The sequence below is a fragment of the Paramormyrops kingsleyae genome, chromosome 9 (genome assembly GCF_048594095.1).
Source record: "Paramormyrops kingsleyae isolate MSU_618 chromosome 9, PKINGS_0.4, whole genome shotgun sequence".
Lineage (NCBI taxonomy): Eukaryota > Metazoa > Chordata > Actinopteri > Osteoglossiformes > Mormyridae > Paramormyrops > Paramormyrops kingsleyae.
The window spans coordinates 9,919,598-9,940,290 of NC_132805.1; the positions used below are offsets into that span (position 1 = coordinate 9,919,598).

The 20,693-nt window shown below is 49.2% G+C and overlaps 1 protein-coding gene across 1 annotated transcript in view; it reads right to left on the reverse strand.

The window, feature by feature from the left end:
- The window catches only part of znrf2b (zinc and ring finger 2b), a 31,089-nt gene extending 12,387 nt beyond the window's left edge, over window positions 1–18,702 (reverse strand). Inside the window, exons 1-2 of the mRNA XM_023821180.2 lie at window positions 17,716–18,702; window positions 2,262–2,357 (exon numbers count right to left, since the gene is read on the reverse strand). Coding sequence (XP_023676948.1) covers window positions 2,262–2,357; window positions 17,716–18,127 — 508 coding nt within the window. The 5' untranslated portion in view covers window positions 18,128–18,702. The remainder of the gene's footprint in view (window positions 1–2,261; window positions 2,358–17,715) is intronic.
- Between the last annotated feature and the right edge of the window lie 1,991 nt (window positions 18,703–20,693).

Consider the following 20,693-nt stretch of genomic DNA (forward strand, 5'->3'; position numbering starts at 1 on the left):
GACAGCGAAATGCCGTCAGCTTTTGGTGAACCTTCTTGAAAAATGTGAGCATTGAAAAAAAACTGCTTAAAAAAGGTTATTTACCAAACCCACAGAAAAGTCCGCGTCAGACGCAATGCTGTGCCAGAGATGAATCACCGCAGCTCAACAGCGCGTACACACAAATGTGCCACTGCGCATTAACTATTCAACGCCAGCCTTCTGTGAGAATCAATTTCACAGCTGTCTTGCTCAGGTAATGAAAAAATTACCTTTTGTTTGGCGGTGGTGGGATGGGTTTTATGCAGTGCGAAGCCTTAAAGATCAGAGGCTGGCTTTACGATTTCCAAGAATCCCAGAATCAAAGTCAAGCCGCTCCAGGACGGATGGAGGAGAACAGTGGAAAAAAAAACACACAACAATTATCACAATTACTAAAATGGACGATAACGCAAATCCAGAAGCCAGGCTGAACTTTCAGCTTTCAGACACGTGTCGAGATCCCCCCGCCCCAGTGGGAAGAAAATGCACTACAACAGTCCACCCAACAATGCCTCATGGTCCTAAAACTTCAACCACACACTTAGACAGAGTCACAGGAGCAAAGACTACCATCTGTGCCAAGAAACATAATCGCCGAGGAGGTTTTGATGACAGCCTGATAAGCTAGCTAGCCCAGACCAATCAACGCACGCTCAGCTACCAGATCGACTTGTCGTGACTTTAATCAAACGTCAGCTGGATTCTTATCTGCGACCGAAAAACAAATTGCTGTAGGAAACATGCTGGTCGTGTGAGACGAGATCATGTTATGGTTCTAAGCTGACGCTGCCATCAATGCACCCCCCCCCCCCCCCTCCCTGTGCCCAGCACTTCAAACCTGCTAGATTCCACATTACTCAACACCCTCCTGTCCGCCTTCCTGTAATCAGCAACACACACAGAGTCACAAGCACAACAGTCTCAGCAGTGAGCAATCCCAGGGTTACCAGGACGGCACCAGAGCCAGGATCACAGCAGAAACCATGCTGGAATATTTACATAATACCTGTCTGTAGAAATTTCCAGAACACCAAATCCTGCAACACCTGACATACACAGTGGTTAAAAATGGCTCTCTCATGCAGTATTAAGGAGCCAGAACCAGGATCCTTACAGACCTCATGAAAACCTCAGTGTTTCTTTTTTTACTGTGAATATCCAACCTGGCTGTCAATATACTATCCAGGCTGAATCCTCGATTCTCGACCCTTCTGGACTCGTCGTCTGTTAAGTTTTCCTGTGCCCTGACCCTACTCCTTTAAAACGAGTCCCACATTCGCACTAGGCTACAACAACTGTTGGACACGCCTGAGCGTGCTCCCCGACAAATTAAGCTTCGTTTGTTCTTCAGCTAATTGATGTGCCGTGCAGGAAACAATCCACAGCAAATGAGGATGGAGTCAAACAGACGGGATGAACGCGTCGCCCTCCTCCTCTCCCAGGTGATCTTCCTCCCAGAGTCCTACGCCCAGCATCGCTGTCCAAGCCTTTGCCAGAGGACATTCAGAGGACAGACTCCTCAGGCAGGGTGGGGGGATTCCTTCACCTCCTATGGAGGAGTCAGCGCCGCTCGCGATCAGGTGCCTTCCCAGCATGCCTCACTGCGGCATGGGCGTGCTTATCAGGAAAGATGGCCGCAGCCACTCAAAGAAGATGGAGCGATAGAGACGGAAACGGGGGGGTGGGACTTTCACTGAAAGGTAGGGGGAGAGTGTGCATGTGGGTATAACAGACAGAGACAATCTCTCTTACAGGCCGGAGCCTGGGACTCAAGTTAATTAAAGCGACCGGCAGCACCTCTGACAGCCTGGCCTGACTTTGACTCTCGGGCGCCTGGATATCCAGGATCTCTGGACTCCTCCTAGCTCTACTCTTTATTCACAGTCTGTCGCAGCAGGAACTGTCCAGTGTTTACTCAAATCAGAGCTCCAACGGCAGTTAGGCTGGACCATGTGGTCCAGAACTCCTATGTCAACAAACCCAGGATGCTACTGGCTACACAAATTCAGTGAAAAATAAGTGGGAATATTTTAGGCTCAGATTAACGTAATACTTAAACTTGGCTAACGATAGAGGCTAATCCTAATTCACACAAGCAGTGGTCATTTTATTCGGTTAGATTGCCAAAGGCCGGCAGCAAGATGTAGTAATTGCTGTAAGGAGGGGGAGGTCCATCATGGTCCGTGGTTGAAGGTCAGGGGTCAAAGGTCAAGGGTCACGGTGTGAGGCGGCAGACTTACCATTGTACGTCACTCTGGGCTTCGTCAGGCACATAACCAGGTGTAGATCCATTTCATCTGAGGAGACAAACTTGGAGCAAACGGGACACTTAAAGCCTGCAAGGGAGCGAGACAGAGAGTCAGATTTTTTTTTACCTGCAACCTTATTCAGTCTTCAAATTGTACAGCGTGTGTGACAGAAAGACAGAAAAGACTGAAGGCAGTCGCTTCTCCCTCTGAAAACTGTGTGACCCTCCTGATTTATAGGAAAACATGGCAAGGAATCAAAAAGCTCAGTTATAAAACAAATACTGAATTCTGTGGAACATTTTTTCAAGAATTATGAAAGAAAAAACATCATATAAACCCTAGAATATCATCAAAAACTCCAGGAAAGAAGGGATTAAAGACTGTCAGTCACTTTTACATGTGTAGTCTGTAGCACTAAAACATCCATCCATCCATCCGATTTTCCTAGTTTGGCCACATACACACTACAGGCTATTTCGAGATGCCAATAAGCCTAATATTGCTTGTTTTTGGACTGTAGGAGAACACCCAAACATCACAGAGAGATCATGTAAACTGCACACATGGAATTTGTGACCCCCCCAATCCTAGAGGTGTCAGGCAGCAATACTACCCATTGAGCCACCATGCCCCACCCACCAACTAATATGGCAGTTTTGTAGAACATGGCAGGACAGGTGCAATGGAGTCTGGGAGCTGACAGTCAAGTGGAGGGGGAGGGGCAGCAGCAGTGTGGACCAGAGGCCTGATGACCAGGTGGTGAGAGAGCAGGTGGAGAAGGGCAGGGCCCATGTGCAGGGGCACTGCCCTGAAACGTGCCCCCTCGCACTGCAGCATAAAGAGCAGAGGCAGCAGTTCTCATGGATGATGTGCCCCTCAGCCCAGACTGTGCTTCCCGCCTTCTAGGAGTTTCCAGTGAACCTGTTAGGTCACCAGAAAAAAAAAAGAAAAGAAAAGAAAAGAAAAAAAAAAAAAACAGAAACTCATTCTTGAGCTGCTTAAATACGTCTCATTGTTATTCTGTCTTTGCGAGCCCCAGAAATCCCTCATTCAGCGTTCCTGGCCTCGGGCCCTACTGCCCGCCGGCTCGCCCAAGGGCCCTCGGGAATTCCGAGTTCCTAAGGGGCCCCAGGGCGGGTGTGCAGCTGCTGGGCACCATGACAGCCTGCCCAAGAGCCATCAGCAATACCGGGGGCAGGAGAGCTGGTGCCGTCGTGACACAAGCCGCAGTTAAGAAGACAAAGCGTCTGTCGCTCTCGTCCAAGCCTTTGATTAATGAGCATGTCCTGCCAGATCGTGCTCAATGATCTGCCTGATGACATTTGTTTTCCTAGCACGCACACTCTGTCTGTGCAGACCTCCGTCCACAGACCGAAGGCCTGGAGGGCGGCGTCGGTCACAGGGTGACCATCCTCATTCTCTACCCCTCCCCCACCCTCATGGAAAATTCCAGTATTAGAATGTGTCTTGTTGTTATAATGCCAAGGCTTTCGCGCCGCTCTGGTTTAGTGGCTCCCTGTTGGTGTCTATCGTGACTCTGGCTCTGCCCATGGCACCTGTGGTTCTGTAGCTTCAGGCGATGCCTCACATCAGAAGGGCAAGACGTCGCCCATCCGAAGAACTGAACGCATGTCTGTACGCCACAGACTGATTCAGCGAACGGCCCGGAAGATAACAGCGGCGGTAAACAACTGCCGATAACCAAAGCGTAGCTTAAAATACCGCGCAGGGCCTAAGAAAAGCTGCCAATGGAGACCCAGGAGATCGGGTTACAGCTCTGCCGCGACAGTGGGGGTGAGAACGCGAAGGCTGCCCCCCCACCACCACCACACACGCAGTATCTGGCCTTTTTATAGGTCAGCTTAGACGGCAGAGCACGGCAGTTTGCCTGCGGCTCTGCTGGGGGTGTTATTTAACACGGAAACACAAGAATAATTGGTTCTGCTTTTCAATAAATCGTTATCATGTACAGCAGAACAGACTTTACATAAAGATGACGGCCTCCACGTCAACACGGCTGACAGAGACTGGAAAAAATTCTTCAGAAGGTCAACTTGACCCTCACGGTTGGCCAGTCAACCATGGAGACTGCTTGTGGTTTACTGGACCATAGTTCAGCCTGCAACTGGGCAATACTGACTGCAGGTTCCTAGGCATGTGAGCATCAAACTCGTCCTGTCTCCATAGTGCAGGGGGGGGGGGGGGGGGGTTGTAACAAAACTGTGTAACAAACTGTGTGTGTGACTGCAAGGCAAAGAGGCTGCTTACTCATGGTGTGAAAGCTACTCACAGCCAGCTGAGGTGACAAGAAGAGGATAACTGGCAACATGCCCAGCAAAGCACAACAATAACAGCAAATTCATTCATTCATTCACCTTTATTTTACCAGGCAAAGCATTAAGAATTCTTATTTACAATGAGTGCCAGAAAACAACTGTAAACCAAAATGAAAATAATAATTAAAAAAAAATAATAATAGTAAATAAAATAAAACCCATATCAGAATGATTAAACAGAATTAAAACAAATATATTGCATATATTGCCCATATTACAGCAAGATCTGCTAAGATGCCCCCAGACTGGATCACACTGTGCGCAGTGTGCTGTTATACGGACGAGGCCCTCTTTAAACTTAAGAGAAGCGGCATCCAACCAAGTTTGAGTAGCCAGAACAGCGTGCCTTACAGAAATGGGCGACTACGATGATAGCGACAACCACTACAACGACATCAACACCAATAACGATGATGATAACATCAAAACAACAACAGAAATAACATCAAATGACAGCAACAACAGTGAAGATGACAACATCAAAACAACAACATCGACAACAACCACAACATCAAAAACAACAGTAACAGCAACAGTCAGGGTAGCAGTGACCGCTGGCCATGGGCGTAAGTTACAGGGGGGATGGGGGGGTTGTAGCCCCCCCCAATAAATCAAAACCAGCTAATACAACCCCCCCAATTATTTTTCTCCCGTAATGGGTGTTCCAGCCAAAGTTATGCCCTTGCCGCTGGCAGAGTGTCAAAGTGAGCTTCTTCTCAGGGAAGCTGGACTGAGCCCATGGTGAAATGGAGACCATGTTCTTGTGAATGTGGCTACTGCATATCTAGCAGGGCTGGTTAGATTTAAAGCTAAGACCTCCCCTCTCAGGATCCCTCCCCCCCTGCCGGGCCTCGTCTCGCCTCCATCCCAGCAAACCCTGATTTACAATTCCAGCTTCGGTCCATGGTGCTGGCAGATTCCCTCTGTATAACAGATTCTTTATTCATTTTTGAAAGAGGCAGACATGACTTGGGGCAGGTTCACACGCACGTTTTCTGACCTAACCCCCGTCTGTCCCGCATCCTTGACAATGCTTACAGAACGCTGTCATCTGTCTGCGGGCAGTGTCACCGCCCCCCCCCCCCCCCCCTGCCCCCCTGGGTGGCACTGGGACAACCTGCTCTAACTGAATATTAAAGATTCTCACAGGCAGGGATGTCAACCATAAACAGGAAGCGCCATTTACTTTCTAGACAGTCACATCTGTCAAAAGGGAATCTGGGACCTCGGTGAACCATTAAAGTCTAAGGTTCAACTACTGTACATACTATAGTGACATGATGCATGAGGATCATGCCACTAAAAAGCATGGTGATAAAGGAAACCTGGAGGCACTCAGGAAAACAAGCTTGCAGGGCTGACGGGCAGCTTCCTGTTGCCCGAGAGGCACTTCCTGTTGCCCGGAAACAGTCATTAGTATGGGCAAGATTTCCAAGCCATCACCACTGGGGGGGGATGGGTTCGGCTCTCGGGTTTACTGTTCCAGCTGCAATTATTAGGAACCAAAACACGAGTTCCTCGCATACAGGAGGAACTGGGAGATGCATTAGATATACATTTTGTTTGACTTCCTGCTAAACAGTACTATTGTTTGTTTATCAGGAGTATAAATCAGCAGTCTCGCAGGCAAACGGAAAGACTGAATGCTGATGCAGGGGTAGAGCACCTAAGGATGTCCTGTGACTGTTAATGCAAGCCTGTCAGTAACAGGACAATTCGCACCCCATACAGCTCTCCGTCCTCCGAGAGGGAAGCACAGACCTGCATGTGTAATCAGACCTCAGCTGGAATAAGAGAAATCTCAGAAATCCCACCAGCCACCCCTGTCTAGTTCCGCCTCAGTGTTCCCTGTCCCCCCTCATCGGTCCCAGTGTCTGGCCCCGTCTGCTCGATTTAATTAAACACTCTGCCCATGACAGTCACTTGAAACGCTTCACTAAGACCCACAAGTGCCGACTAATGAATCTCTTCGCCAGTGTCACAATTGGACCGGTGCCGGGTCACCCTGCCTGGGCCCAGCCCTCCTTGCAATTCGCACTTTGAGGGTAGAGGCACAACAGCCACCGCAGAATTTGGGCAAAACCACCGCTCGTGTTACTGCACAAATTACGGTGTCATTCGCTCCCCATGCAAACTACTTCCCATTTCCAAAGAGCTCCTATTCCGGGGCGAGTCTGGTCACGTGCAAGAGAGAGATGTGCGGCTCTGTCCAGAACGTGTCCGGAAAGACGCTGCACACTTCTGCTCACGTTGGCAGTGGCGGGTCTCCGCATCCATCAGTCAGGCTAAAAATAACGCTGTCAGTGGTATCCTTTCAGTTACGCTCTGACAGCCATCACAGGCCCTGAATGAAAAATAGCATCGAGTAGAGTTCACTCTGCACTCCCTCATGCCAACCCCCAACGCCCAGCTCCCAGCTCCACACAGAACAATGAAACGGCACGGCCCTCTCCAGTCTCACCCCTAAAAGGAGAAAGGAGTCAAAAGGAGAAGGCTTAAATGCTTTGTTTGTACTCCACCCTGGATTTAGACAGACAGAACTGCAAGCTGCCACTTTCACATGCTGCCTCAGGTAAAGAGCAAAGGCAATATAAGGAGCCGCTGCATTTACTGAAGACGGCCTCTAATTGGTTAATCATCAGGATGTCTGTGGTCACTGAGACTTATGGGAAGTATTTACCTGTTTCTCTCCCCCTCCCCCCTCCCAACACGGCGTGCCAGATAAACTAGGGCTGGTCTTGCTGGGTCTTATAACAAACCCAAAAAAATAAATAAACGCCAAGGTTTGCTATGCTAAAAGCAAGCCCCATGCAGGTTCCAGCAATGCTAGGAACAGTAGCCCCCGGATCAAACTCTTCAGTAGCAGACAGACTCAATGTACAAGTGCATCATGGGAGTGGTGCGCCTCAGACCAGGGTCCAGAGGCCAAATGGGGCCTGATTCTCAGAAGAGCTGGGCAGTAGCCGCTAAATGCTAATCGCCATTAAGAGGCTGAATTGTTTGTTCCGTTTAGACTTGACCGGGGAAATCCCCCGTTCTAAATGCAGAGGCCTCGCAATTTCTGTTCCGCTCAGCGCTGGGGAGCTGAATTATGAACTAGTACATGGTTTCCAATCACTAATATTCTGCTGCATGTGCGGGCTGGGTTGGCTCCGCCGGTGAGGATTGGGGAAGTGAGGACGCCAGGCAGGTGAAGCATAGATGATTACATGCCCAGTCTGCTCATAACTGTAAGGGGGGTGAAAGTGCCCTCCGCTGGGATCGGATGCCCCAGGAGCCCCCGGGTACAACCCCGAAAAGGGTTTTTAGCTGATGCTTAGTCCCGCTCCTGGGATGTGATGCCATGAGTGCATGGAGCTGTAGCCAACCTCAAACAGTCTGATCCAGGGCACGCTTCAAATTTTAATGTCAAACACAAATAAGCGACATTAAGATAAATTAGCTTAAGCTAACCTGTTTAATCTCGATGGGGTGGGATACAGACACAGGCTATGGTGCAGATTCTACTAAGGTGGGGGACACAGATGTGGGGGGAGGGGGGGCAGGCTGTGGTCAGCACCCTGTCCCAACATCTATCAACTCCCCAAGGCTCACTTACAACGGGCCTATCGGGGGGGGGGGGGGGCTGGCTCACTCTCAATTACACACGGGAAGCTTGTCAGCACCCGCTGTTTCTGCCATAAAATGTAATTATGTCTCTCTCGCTGACCCCCTCCCCCCACCCCGGGGGAGACTTAATTAAGGACTTAACATCCTCAGCACAGGGAGCTGCGTTTGGGGGCGTTTGGGGGCGTGGGGGGGCGGGGGGGGGGGGGCGCTGGAGACCCCACCTGCAGGGCGAGGGATGACGTCATCTGGCAAACGCTGCCAAATGCCCCCATGACACCTCCACCCACGGGCTGCTGACCTGCCAGTCGCCACGGTAACAACAGCTACACCTGCCAGACATGGATCATCCTCCCCAGGAGACCCGATATATGAGCTTATCACACATCCACCACCTACATCCTCTGACCCCCACCCTACTGCACCCAGAGACATACTCCTGACCTTCACAGCCTGCTGCTACACGCCACAGCATAGACAGACACTGCAGGCTGTCAGAAACTCACTTTCTTAAACACTCAGTATCGTGAAAAAAAATAAATCTGCTTTTAACATGACAGCCATCTGCTGCACTGGAGGCAGGACAGGGAAGCTGGAAACAGCTGGAAATCATCTGGAAGTCAGACACGGCATTAAACAAAAGCTGGTACATGCCGGAAAAGGCCGGTTTGGCGGAGGCCAAAGAATGTCGCACTGAAAGACTTAGAAACACGAGATTCTCCGCTCGACTTCATGGCCCCTGGAAGTCGTCTTTTCTGCCAAAGCCGGATCAGAGGATGGAGGAGGCCTGGAAGGTCAGAGGTCATCGTGTCCATCCCTCTCCATATGCGTTACCGGACGTCACAAGGTCACGAGCTCTGCAAGGTCAAGCCCAGCCCACAGTGTGCACGCACACATAGAATGCCAGTCTCCCCCAGGAGGAGATTAAAGCCCGGACGTGGGCCTGGGTGAGTGCAAAGCCATACTCCATTAGGGAGGGGGTTCATTTGGGTGCCCAAACATAGTGAAGAAGGAAAAAACAAAAACTCCCCTGTAGATAAGGACATAAGAGAACACAGACTGTGATTGCAGCCGAGTCCCATAAAAAGCAGTCTATGGCTGAACCAAAAAATCTGGGGAAGGCTTGGTCTGCTTATTCTGCACATTTGGACGAGGGTCATTGCGAACAGGTCATCTGAACAACGGAGGAATGTGCCGCTGGAGCAGGTTGGTCACAGTCGAGCAAGCGGGGACTCTAACAGCAGATGCAGAAGATGGCCAGCAGGGGGCTCCTCCGCCAAAGAACTCCAGCTCAGCCTGAACCAATCAGCCTCTGGCTGAGAACAGGAACACCTGCACCTTTAAACCGCACAACGTTTGGTCTCCGAAGTTGTTCTTAATGAGGCTGAACGAAGATGTAAGTCAGCAGTGCACCTTAGAAATAGGGCCCACCTGAGCCCAGAGAGCCAGAACGCCTGAATGGACATGCAACTATATACAGGACAGGAACACTGACCACCTTCTAATCAGGCATCCTGGTCAGAGTGGCAGGGAGTTGGAGCCTATGCCACACAGCACAGGGCACCAGGCTGGGTACAGTCCAGACAAGATGCCGGTTCACACACACACACACACACTACGGTGAACTTAGACGTGCTGATTATACCCAACTTTGGATTGTGGGAGGAAACCGGAGAAACCCACAGCCCATGGGGAGAAAATGCGAATACCACGCATGGCTAACGCTGGAGGTGAAGCACCAGGCCACCCCAAAATGCGCAATGAATTATTAAAGCGGTGCATAAACGACTGACAGACAGCGGTGAATGTCATTTACGGAAGGCTGAACATGTGCTGCTGGGCTCCTGGGGGGGGGGGCTGTGACATGCTGGCAGGCACCAACAGGGGGAGAGACGCAAAGACACATAAACAGAGACACACAAAGATACATTAAGACACATAAACAAAGACTGAAAAACATACATAAACTAAGTGAGCAGGCAACCCGACCTAGGCATGAACAACAATCACAGTTACAATCTCACAGCGCAAGACCCAAACACACACATACTCACACTCTGTCACATCACATGTTTGTATTCAAATCTCTGTGAGGACTTTCCATTCATTTCTATTGGAAACCAAACAAAATACACAGACACACACACACACACACACACACCTCAAGATGACATCCAGTCTGTGTGCCAACACAAACAAACGCAAACAGAATCTCAGCAGAGACATACTCAAGGGCGTAGATTTGGGTATGGATGGTAGACACGTCCCAATCAATATCATGTGCGTTTAGATAGGTAGAGATATCTGCGTACCTACCAGTGTTGAATCCAAACTTATACCCTTGGATATGCTGAATATCGTGTGCATACCATGCAACCCCCCCCCCTTAATAAACCCTACCCAACGTCACTTGCCCTCCCCTCACAACACATACACTGCCGTTGTTGGAGTCACGTCACGTTAAGTGAGTTTATTAAAAATCACTTCAGTGACCCAAAACAATTGGGAGGTTTCCTAAGACCTATGAAATTCCTTGATATGGAGACCGAACAGGGGGGTGAACCTGTGTATTGGGCAGTGTGGGGCCCAGGAGGACGGCCAGGAGCTCTCAGGCCTCAATGGGAGGGGCAGGAAGGGTGACACCCCCCCTCCACTGGTGCTCTCAGTCTCCTTTGGTGCCCGATCTCTGTTCAATGCCGTTTTTCGGCCAATGCGGCTAAGACAGAATCAGCTGGTAGACAGACACCAGCTAAATTTTGACAGGCTGCTGTTCATTTCGCAAGCTTTTTTTTTTTCCTCAAAACCAATTGAAATCCTTAACAAAGCTTCAATTTGCTCTGACTGCAAAGCCGGTATTTTCATCAGCAGGTTACAGTGCGGCGCAGTTTCACACAGAAATAGGAGAGGAATTTCAAAGTTGTGCTCAAATGTATCGTGGGGTCTGGGATTCTAAGGGTGAGAAGTGGAGGATTATCGCAGTCGCCCGGGACGTCAGCTATATGGGTCCCGTGGGACAAAGGGAACACCTATGGGCTGGAGGACATTAGCATGCAGAAAGGCCTTTGGGCTATCCCAGGACACAGAGGGAGAGAGACACTGCCCGCGGCTCATAAAGCTGACAGCTCAAGACAGATGCTTTTGTTGGACCAAAGATAATTTAATATAACAGAATGATTTCGGCATACAACCAGCAAGAATCGATCTTGTGAACCGCAGCACTCTAGATAACAGCCAATGCCACGTAAATAATCACTCAAGAGAAAATTAAGACAGATAATTGATTAATGTGATAGGGGAATGTTAAGGGGAACCCCTGACAGCTGGGCAGGATGAAGGAGGGACCACATTGATATTCCTGAACCTCACCCTTCAATGGTAACAAGACAGACACATAGCAGAGACCATAACACATTCCCGGTTTTTAATATGGAAGTTATCAGTGATCCCCCCTCCCCCCCACACACACATTTAGGGTTTACCATAAATATCTCAGAAACCGTTTTTCTGACTATCAGGCCTGAAACCTGTAATACTGTTTATGAATACACTCTGCCCAGCTGCCTTGTCCAGAAAGTTACTGGAAAATTCACACAAATTGAAAACACACCTCATACCTCCTTACAAATAAACAGGACAGTAACCGAACAGACCAAAAATACTCAAAACACCCAGGCCCCGAATCCACAGGGTCCTGCTTGTGTATTATAGGAAATGTACACATTAGGTGGAGCGCGGGAGCCACTGTTTACAGGTACACGGATCACCAACTACAGAGTGAACATTGAGCCAGGGAAGGCACGGTCATAATTATCCCCTGCAGAGAACGGGAGAGGGCCCCGCCCATTGCAGAGGCAACCAATCAAAAGGAGATATTCGCTCTCTGGGCCAGAGGGGGCCAATGGGTGATGAGACAGATGTCAGAGAACATGGCAACCACACCCCTAGCAATGTCAAACAGGTGGGGTTTGGGGAGGGTAATCATTCCATCAGCGAGACAAATGTAAACCTGCCTATGAAGTAGCACATTTTACTGCAGCTGTAGCAGACTCTACTTGCAGCCATGTTGTTTCACCCTAGATCTACATTACATTTGCACATGGGTCTCTGTTTACTACAGGCAGGATTGTGGTTTGTATATTTTTATATTTTTAAATCTGTGACATATAAAACTGGAAATTGGCAGCCTGGAAGCCGAGGTGGTCTATCTTCCGAAAGCCTCTTTCAGGAATCCCTGGACTCCTCTTCCCCTGTCCAAAGCGATGCACACACACATGCTCAGGGATTTCAGAGCGATCCCCCCCCCGCCCCACAACACCTCCATCCGGCTGCCAAAATGGCAAATGCTCACCCACTTTTGGATACCTCAGTGCAGACGACTCAGCTGCATGCTAGTGATCCACAGAGATCATCTCAACATAGCAAATAAAAAAATAAACATAAACTGACAAAAAATACATAATAAACAAACGAGTAAAAAATTAGAGCACCCGTCCAAGCAACCAGAACTCTTGCCCCATTGGTCAGCCTGACGACGCGTGACGAGTGATTGGCAGTAGATTGTGCCCTTATGCTCTGGAAGGGGGGTGGGGGGGGGGCGGGGGTGCTGCTGGCCAATCACAAGACAGCAAGGCAACCAAATGACTGCTTACATTTTATACAAACACTGTTTAATTTATCTGCTGACTCTATATACAGAAGAGACAATAAGCACAGCGAAATTATGTTTATGTTCATCACTGACCCAGAGTCTGTAGCATATACTAAGAAGACCTGGGTACGAGCCAGGGGGAGACACGGGAGAGGAAGCCATTCCACATTCACGTGTTTTTGGACCAGTCTTCCCAAAGCAACCTCATGCACCACCATGGGCAGCTTGGTGGGGCGGGGAACTGGTGCTGTTCATGGCACAATGCGTTTGATTCTCAGCGTGCGAGGTCAAGGCACTGATGGGACTGAGAGCGGATACATTTATACAGTCAGTCCATGTATCTGTGAAAAAAGTCGTTTGTAAATAGATCCCAAGCCACGCGACACATGTTAATGACACGGACCGCAGACAGTCACCCCCATTGGAAGGAGCTGTCGTTTCGCGTTCAGAAAGGGGAGGAGTGCAGGAGTGATGTTCAGCAGGCCCCCCCGTGAATCCAGGAGGTCCCCATCTTGTTTGGAGTCCCATCCCCTACTGCTACAGCAGCCAGGCTTTGAGAGGTGCTGCCAATCTGGGTGGTGGGGGGGAGGGGGGGCTGTTAGCCCGATACGGAGCGGCATTCGAGCCGCTGAGACAGCACTACTGACAGGGGCAGCACACCGGGCTACTGACCAGACACACACACACACACACACACACACACACACAAACACACCACACGCCTCACCATTCCAGCACAATTCAAGACACACTCCCGACCTTGACACCAAATCATGGAAAGACAGACACCAGAAGGAAACAGAGAGAGATTACAGTAAGAACCACACAAAGAGTGAGAGACTCAAATGAAAAAGACCTATTAAAGCAGATGATCCCCCCCCCATTGAAGTTATTGTCAGTTCATCGTGTTCAGCAAAAAATAATAATAAACAAATGGAGGGGGGGGGGGCACATGAAAGTAGGTACCAGTGTGAATCACAGCCCTGGTGCAACAGAAAGTGTGTGTCAGCAGCAGTGGGGGGAGGGGGGGGGGCTCACGTGACAGCAACCTTTCATCGTGACGCCAGTGCTGCTGGGGGAGCATTTAAGATATAAACACTGCTGATTAGAGGCATGTTTGGCAGATCAGCTGTTCGTGACACACACACAGATACGCAGACCCCTCACACACACACACACAGATACGCAGACCCCTCACACACACACACAGATACGCAGACCCCTCACACACACACACACAGATACGCAGACCCCTCACACACACACACACAGATACGCAGACCCCTCACACACACACACAGATACGCAGACCCCTCACACACACACACAGATACGCAGACCCCTCACACACACACACAGATACGCAGACCCCTCACACACACACACAGACAGACACACAGACCCCTCACACACACACACAGACAGACACACAGACACCCCTCACACACACACACAGACAGACACACAGACCCCTCACACACTCACACACACACACAGACAGACACACAGACCCCTCACACACACACACAGACAGACACACAGACACCCCTCACACAGACACACAGACAGACACACAGACACCCCTCACACAGACACACAGATACGCAGACCCCTCACACACACACATACGCAGACCCCTCACACACACACACAGACAGACACGCAGACCCCTCACACACACACACAGACACCCCACACACACCCCTCACACACACACACACGCAGACCCCTCACACACACACACAGACACCCCACACACACACCCCTCACACAGACACACACACACACCCCTCACACACAGACAGATACACACCCCACACACACACGCACACACTTGCTCACATTGCTGCATGCGAACACTGTGTAATTATTGCCAGGCCAAGCTGCATTTCACACAGTGGACCTTGATCACAGGGTCTGTAGCCTTGACATCATCCCTGACAGCCACATCCAGTGAGGGGACCTATTTTTAAGCATGACTCACGTTGACCGGGGGGGGGGGGGGGGGGTTGCGATCATGAGACCACTGGGAGCTTCAAGACAGAAGGAGCTTTCTCATACACTGCAGCCCGTCCCCCCGCCTTGGTCTCTCCATTATGTCTCTCTCAATGGTTTCCTCTCATTTAGCAGACGATTTCGTGTTGGAGCAATTCAGGATGGGTAACTTCTACGGACACGCCCGCCTTGGATGGACACAATGGAGGGCTGCTGGAGAGTGCTGACGCTCACCATCATGAATATCCTCCATCCCTCAGATGTCAACTGGACACAGACCGGAAATGTTGTTCTTAACTTTGCTCCAGTGTGATCCAATTCCTGGAATATCATTTTCAAAACAACACGGTTTATCTGATGTTTAAACAGGCTTCATTAACCTAGTGTACAGCCTGGTGTTAACTGTAACAATTCAAACTAAGCACCTAAGATTAAGATAAAGAGAGAGATAACCTTCATTGATCCCAGGGGGAAATCGCCTTAGACCTGCCGCCTGTGCTAGGAATCATGGGAATGAAAACATTTTTCAACCAAACCCATCCTGGGCATCAAAAGGGAAGAGAGCCAACTTATTTCCTGCCTGGTGTGATTTCACACCCCCCAGTACTGAAGGGGTCTGGACCACTGGGCTCACTTCCTCCTGTGGTCATGTGGAACAATGAGGAAGTGAAAGGAAAAAAACCTACAAGCGACAACAGGGACTTCCCAAAGACGCCTTCCCCTCACCAAAGCCACTAAAATGACGTCTTTAGCACGGAAGATGAACTTACTGTGGTAAATTCATCAACGTAAATGTAAATAAGTCAGCCATCATAAACAAATCAGCCAAGGGTTATAATACTGGGATTCAAATGATAAAAACAGCGATCATCCGAGCGCAACGTAGCATGTTAATAGTTCAACCTATTAAATTGTTCTGCTTTTTTGAGTCAACTCACTGCAATCAGAGTTGACAAGATGGACAAATCCATGCACTGTCTGTAGCTGCTTGTCCTATTCGGGGTCGCAGGGGTCCGGAGCCGATCCCGGAAGCTACAGGCACAAAGCAGGGAACAACCCAGGATGGGGTGCCAACTCGTCACCGGGCACATACACCACTCACACCCGGGCACACATTCACACCTATGGGGAACCAAAGCAAGTTCAGCATGTTTTTGGACAATGGGGGGAAAACGGAGAACCTGGAGGAAACCCGTCAACGATGAGGCAAAAGTGCTAACCACCAGTGCACAACAGTGCTAACCACCAGTGCACAACAGTGCACTACCGCACTGCCCCCTGGATGGACAAGTGACTCAGCAAATGGATTTACCTTTGGCCTGCCCCCCATTGGCTCCAGCTGGGGAGGGAAGGAGGGGGGGGGTCACCTAAACAGCATGCAAACATCCAGGAGAAACCCCTGTATCTGGAATAACCCTTGCCTAACACCCCCCAACCAAACTACCTTTTCCAATCACCCCCCTCCTTGGCAGATCACTTCCCTGACCCTTAGCACCATCATGTTGTGACCTACAATAAAAACAGGAGAAGCATTAAGGAAACCGGCAGCCCCTATAAGTTAATTTGTCATCCAAACACTTCCATCAGACTCCCCTTTGTTTTGCTCATTTGGCATCACACAGTGTTACGACAGACGGAGACACACACACACACACACACACACACACACACACCTTTGCAGAGACTGGTGGGGCCCTTCAGCAGGATGGCCATGACGGAAATTAAACCACAGAGCAGGAAAGTGGCATAAACACGACTTCCGAACTGCAGCACGAGCGCATCCCACAGGGACCAGGGAAAAGAGAGCCGGCTGGAAGTGAGCAGTCTGTGGTTTGACCTCACACACAGGCCAATTTAGAAATGCCTAACTGCGTATCTGTGGACTGTGGGAGGAAACCGGTGTAAAAGGAGGACACCCACGCCGTATGAGAAATAAACAAACGATCAAACGAATTAATAGTGAAATTCAATTATGTCCAAAATATTGATCATGGTGTATCAAACATGACAGACAACGTAGGAATCAGACATATGAATTATTGACTGTTCATCATTAAGAGTGGCCGATAGATTTCTCCTGAAAAATCAACATACAAAATTAAATTGCCCATTAATTATTTTACTAATAATCTATTAAGGAACTTGCCAGGAAATTATGCTATTCTTTGAACGTCATGCTTTGATAAGCGCACCTGTTGAAAGGTGTTTTTATGGCAAACTTGGGAGCTGATTTAAAATCTAACCCCAGCGTCCTTTGGACTATTCGCCGCGGTCCCAGTTATGCTGCGCCGTGATCTCGGCACTACTTTACAAACTGGGAATATAGCAGAAGGAAGCAGCCTACTTTCGCAATATAGTAGCAGGAAATCAATCTTTATAATCTTGGCACAAGGAGAACAAAAGGGTTCCGGAGGAGGATTATTTAGAGCAAACCTTATTCTAGGGAATCTAGAGCGAAATAATAAGGAAGAAGTTTCTAATTCTTCACAGTGCCCAATGTACAGATATGACAGGATTTGTACTTAAAGTCTCGTGCATAATAAAGTTAAGGACCTGACTCTGATGTCGTAAATATAGGTGCGATGTACTTTTCTAAATGTAAAATCGCCCTGTGCATCAGTGAGTGACGAAAAACTAGAGAAATTAACAGAAGCAGTCACACACAGCATGGACGAGAAACGTTTCTTAAAGGAAATTGCCAAGTTAAAAGACACCGACGGTGACGGAAAAGTAAATAAATCCAAGTTAGACAAACGATTATGTGCATACCACCATTTGCCAGAACCCCATGTGTATGCCATCGCCAAACCCACAGCCCATCTTGAGCTGGAAGCTGTGGCGCTGTGCAACTTCTGCTTACCTCCAAACAGATGGGGGGAAAGGTGCGCTGGCAGCGACCCTATGACCAGCCGGGGAGCCCCGTGACCGCCGCCTGACCCGTCTCTTTCTCCGGCGTTTTCCTCTGGCGTGCTGTTGCCGGATCCTTGCGAGCTATTTGGGATATTAATGCCCGACTGGGGCCTGGATCCGGATCCCCCTCCTCCACCGCTGCCGCCGCCCCCCACGGTTCTCGTCCTGGATCCGTGGTGCTGCGCCGCGGCGGAAGCGGCTCTGGAAGACCCGTGAGCTGAGGCACCGTACGCGCCGTATCTCATCGCCATGGCCGCGGTCCTACCGTCACCGTTGCCGGTGGAGGTTCCGGAGGGCAGATCCGATCCCGAATAAGCCCGGGTTCGACCATTGGCGGCCGGGCTACTCTGCTTTGCCCCCATGCTCCCTGCGCAAATGCACCAAAGGGCTTCGCAAGAACTCGTTAGAGTGATCGAGCGGAGAAAGGGGGGGGGGATGAGTTTGGCTGCGGGCTGAAAAGTGCGAGCAAGAGACGGACAAAATCGACCTCCGACAGCAAGGCGAAAAGAAACTCCAGGCGCTTCAAAACCCAGTCATCAAGTAGTGGCGTGAAAAGAAAAAAAACAAAGTGACAACTCGAGGAAATGACTTTCTCGGCTACGGCATGGGACGTGAGCGCAGTGAATCAAAATGATACAAAAGAAAAACGAAACAAAAAGGACGCGATCAAAACGTGTCACGCAGGTATCCCGCGGACGCGGCTTGCAGGGCTCCGCTTCGTGAAGCTGCTCTGCCCTCGATCGCCCGCTTCAGCTTGATTTGCTTCGGCTGCTTTCTTCGCAGCTTCTCCTCCGCCATACCGCTTCTCTTTAAAGAGAAAGTGAAAAAGGCCGTCTTCCCGTCTCTCTTCCTCTCCTCCTCTTTCTTTATTTTTTCCCTTCTCGCGCTACTGACACATAAACTGTTACGAATGAGGAAAGAGGGGAGTGGGGAGGGAACGGGGGTGGGTGGTGGGGGGGGGGGGGGGGGTGGTGAATAGGAGCCAGAAGTAAATCAGAAATTGACGAGCAAGGAGTGAAACTAGAGTGCCGGCGGCTGCAGGATTGGAGTCCGCGAGACGCCCCCCTCCTTTGTTTTGTGCGTCAAGTGACGTCACAAAGCCCGCAAATATCAACAATAACCGTGACCCGGCGACCCTCTACCCCAATCCGCAGGTACGGCGTGCCGCAGACTCGGAGCTCCTGCACGAGGCCACCTTGCGCGCGGCGCCGCGTCCGGATGTGCACGAGTACGGCCACACGTGCGCGGGGCGGAGAGGGGGGACACTGCCATGCACGTTTCAAGGTGAACTGCGGGCAGTTATGTATTTATACAAATAATAAAAATCAATAAACAGAAGACTTGCTAGTAATAGGCAGGTACAAGTATTTCAAGGACCTGGCAATAAGAACGGGGTTTTCTTTGTATTTTATTATGTACCTGTCGTATAATAAACTAACGTTGTGGGATATTTAATATTTCAAGGAAAACACATTTTCTAGAAATATCGTAGCATGTTAATACACATTAAAACAATGTTCATATCCGTTTGTATGATGCGCGAGGTATTAAATATTTATAAATAGCTTTTTTGTTCATCCATAGTCAGTCGTTAGACTGCACAGGCAAATGGCAGCCTAAGCCCCAGCGGCCAATCGGCACACGGATGGACTAAAGGGGGAGGGGGGGTCAAGGTCATTCATCTCTTTGCTAAAGTGCAAAATTCATTCTGCTTTATTGAATATTCATCTATCCGCCCTTCCATTTTCGCCCGGTGCAGGCGAGGAGGTTATTTAAGGGAGCACGGTGTGCTGTGCGGAGTCTATCTGCACAGTACGACAGCCCGTATTTGAACATACACCGTGATTTTGAACTTGGGGCTAAGCATGTGTTTGTAGGCAACATAATCAATTAGGGAATAAAGTATCTTCTGTTCTGTTTCCTTTGTACGGTTCTCTAGGTGTTGACGCATATTAGTTTAAGGAAGAAAAATATAAATTTCAATATGAATTAAATTTCCTGTTTCCAGCATATTGTAGTGTAATGTACAGACACAGGAGAAATGACAGTTTAGCACTTTTATCTGCCTACTGTAATATGTAGTATAGTATGTATAGTCCGACTTGTGAATAAAGGCCACACATATTAGATAATAATTGGCAGTGTGGTTAAAATGCCTGCTTGTGCAGGCTAATTTCCAGAAGACCCACTGTTATTATTCTCAGTACGATGTTTACCCTCATTCGGTTTGATAAATAAAAGGTGAACCAAATAAAAGTTTAAATCCATTTTATATATAATAATTCATGCCATAAGATGGGTTTTTGGGTGCTGGAAGGATAATAAGTGCCACATAAAGGAAATACAGTTAAATGTAAGGATGGGGACACATTTTGGGGGAACCAAAGACTCCCTTGACTGAAGGTTTTACCTGGGAAGGATTTTGGGGTTGCACAAAGGGCTTCAGCAATTGCCTTCTTTTGAACAGTCTTCGCTCCTGGCTGACAATAACTCCCACACGCCGAATCTCAAAGATCGGGATGATTTCCTGCACTAAATCAGTCCTCCAAATGTGTGCTGGAAGAAGCACAGATCTTGTCAAAGTGCTGGCATCAGGGCAGTGCTCATCTGTCGCTTCCTGAAGACTGTGCTGATCACGGCCTGGCATTTTCTGAATCTGGGAGAATCCTAAAGTTGCAGGATTGGGTTTCACACAATATTATAGTAAGGGACAATTATTTCCCCAGAAGACACTGCTTTTCTTTCTTTAATCAATAGAGTTTGTGTGTGTGTGTGTGTGTGTGTGTGTGTATTTTCTATTGTGATTGCTTCACGTGACTCAGAAACAGAATCTAGGTGGTGTCCCAGGGCAGGCCACACAAAGACACGCATACACATACAACACTGATCCTTTTTCTTCACATGCAGAACGTGACACTGGAAAGAAAA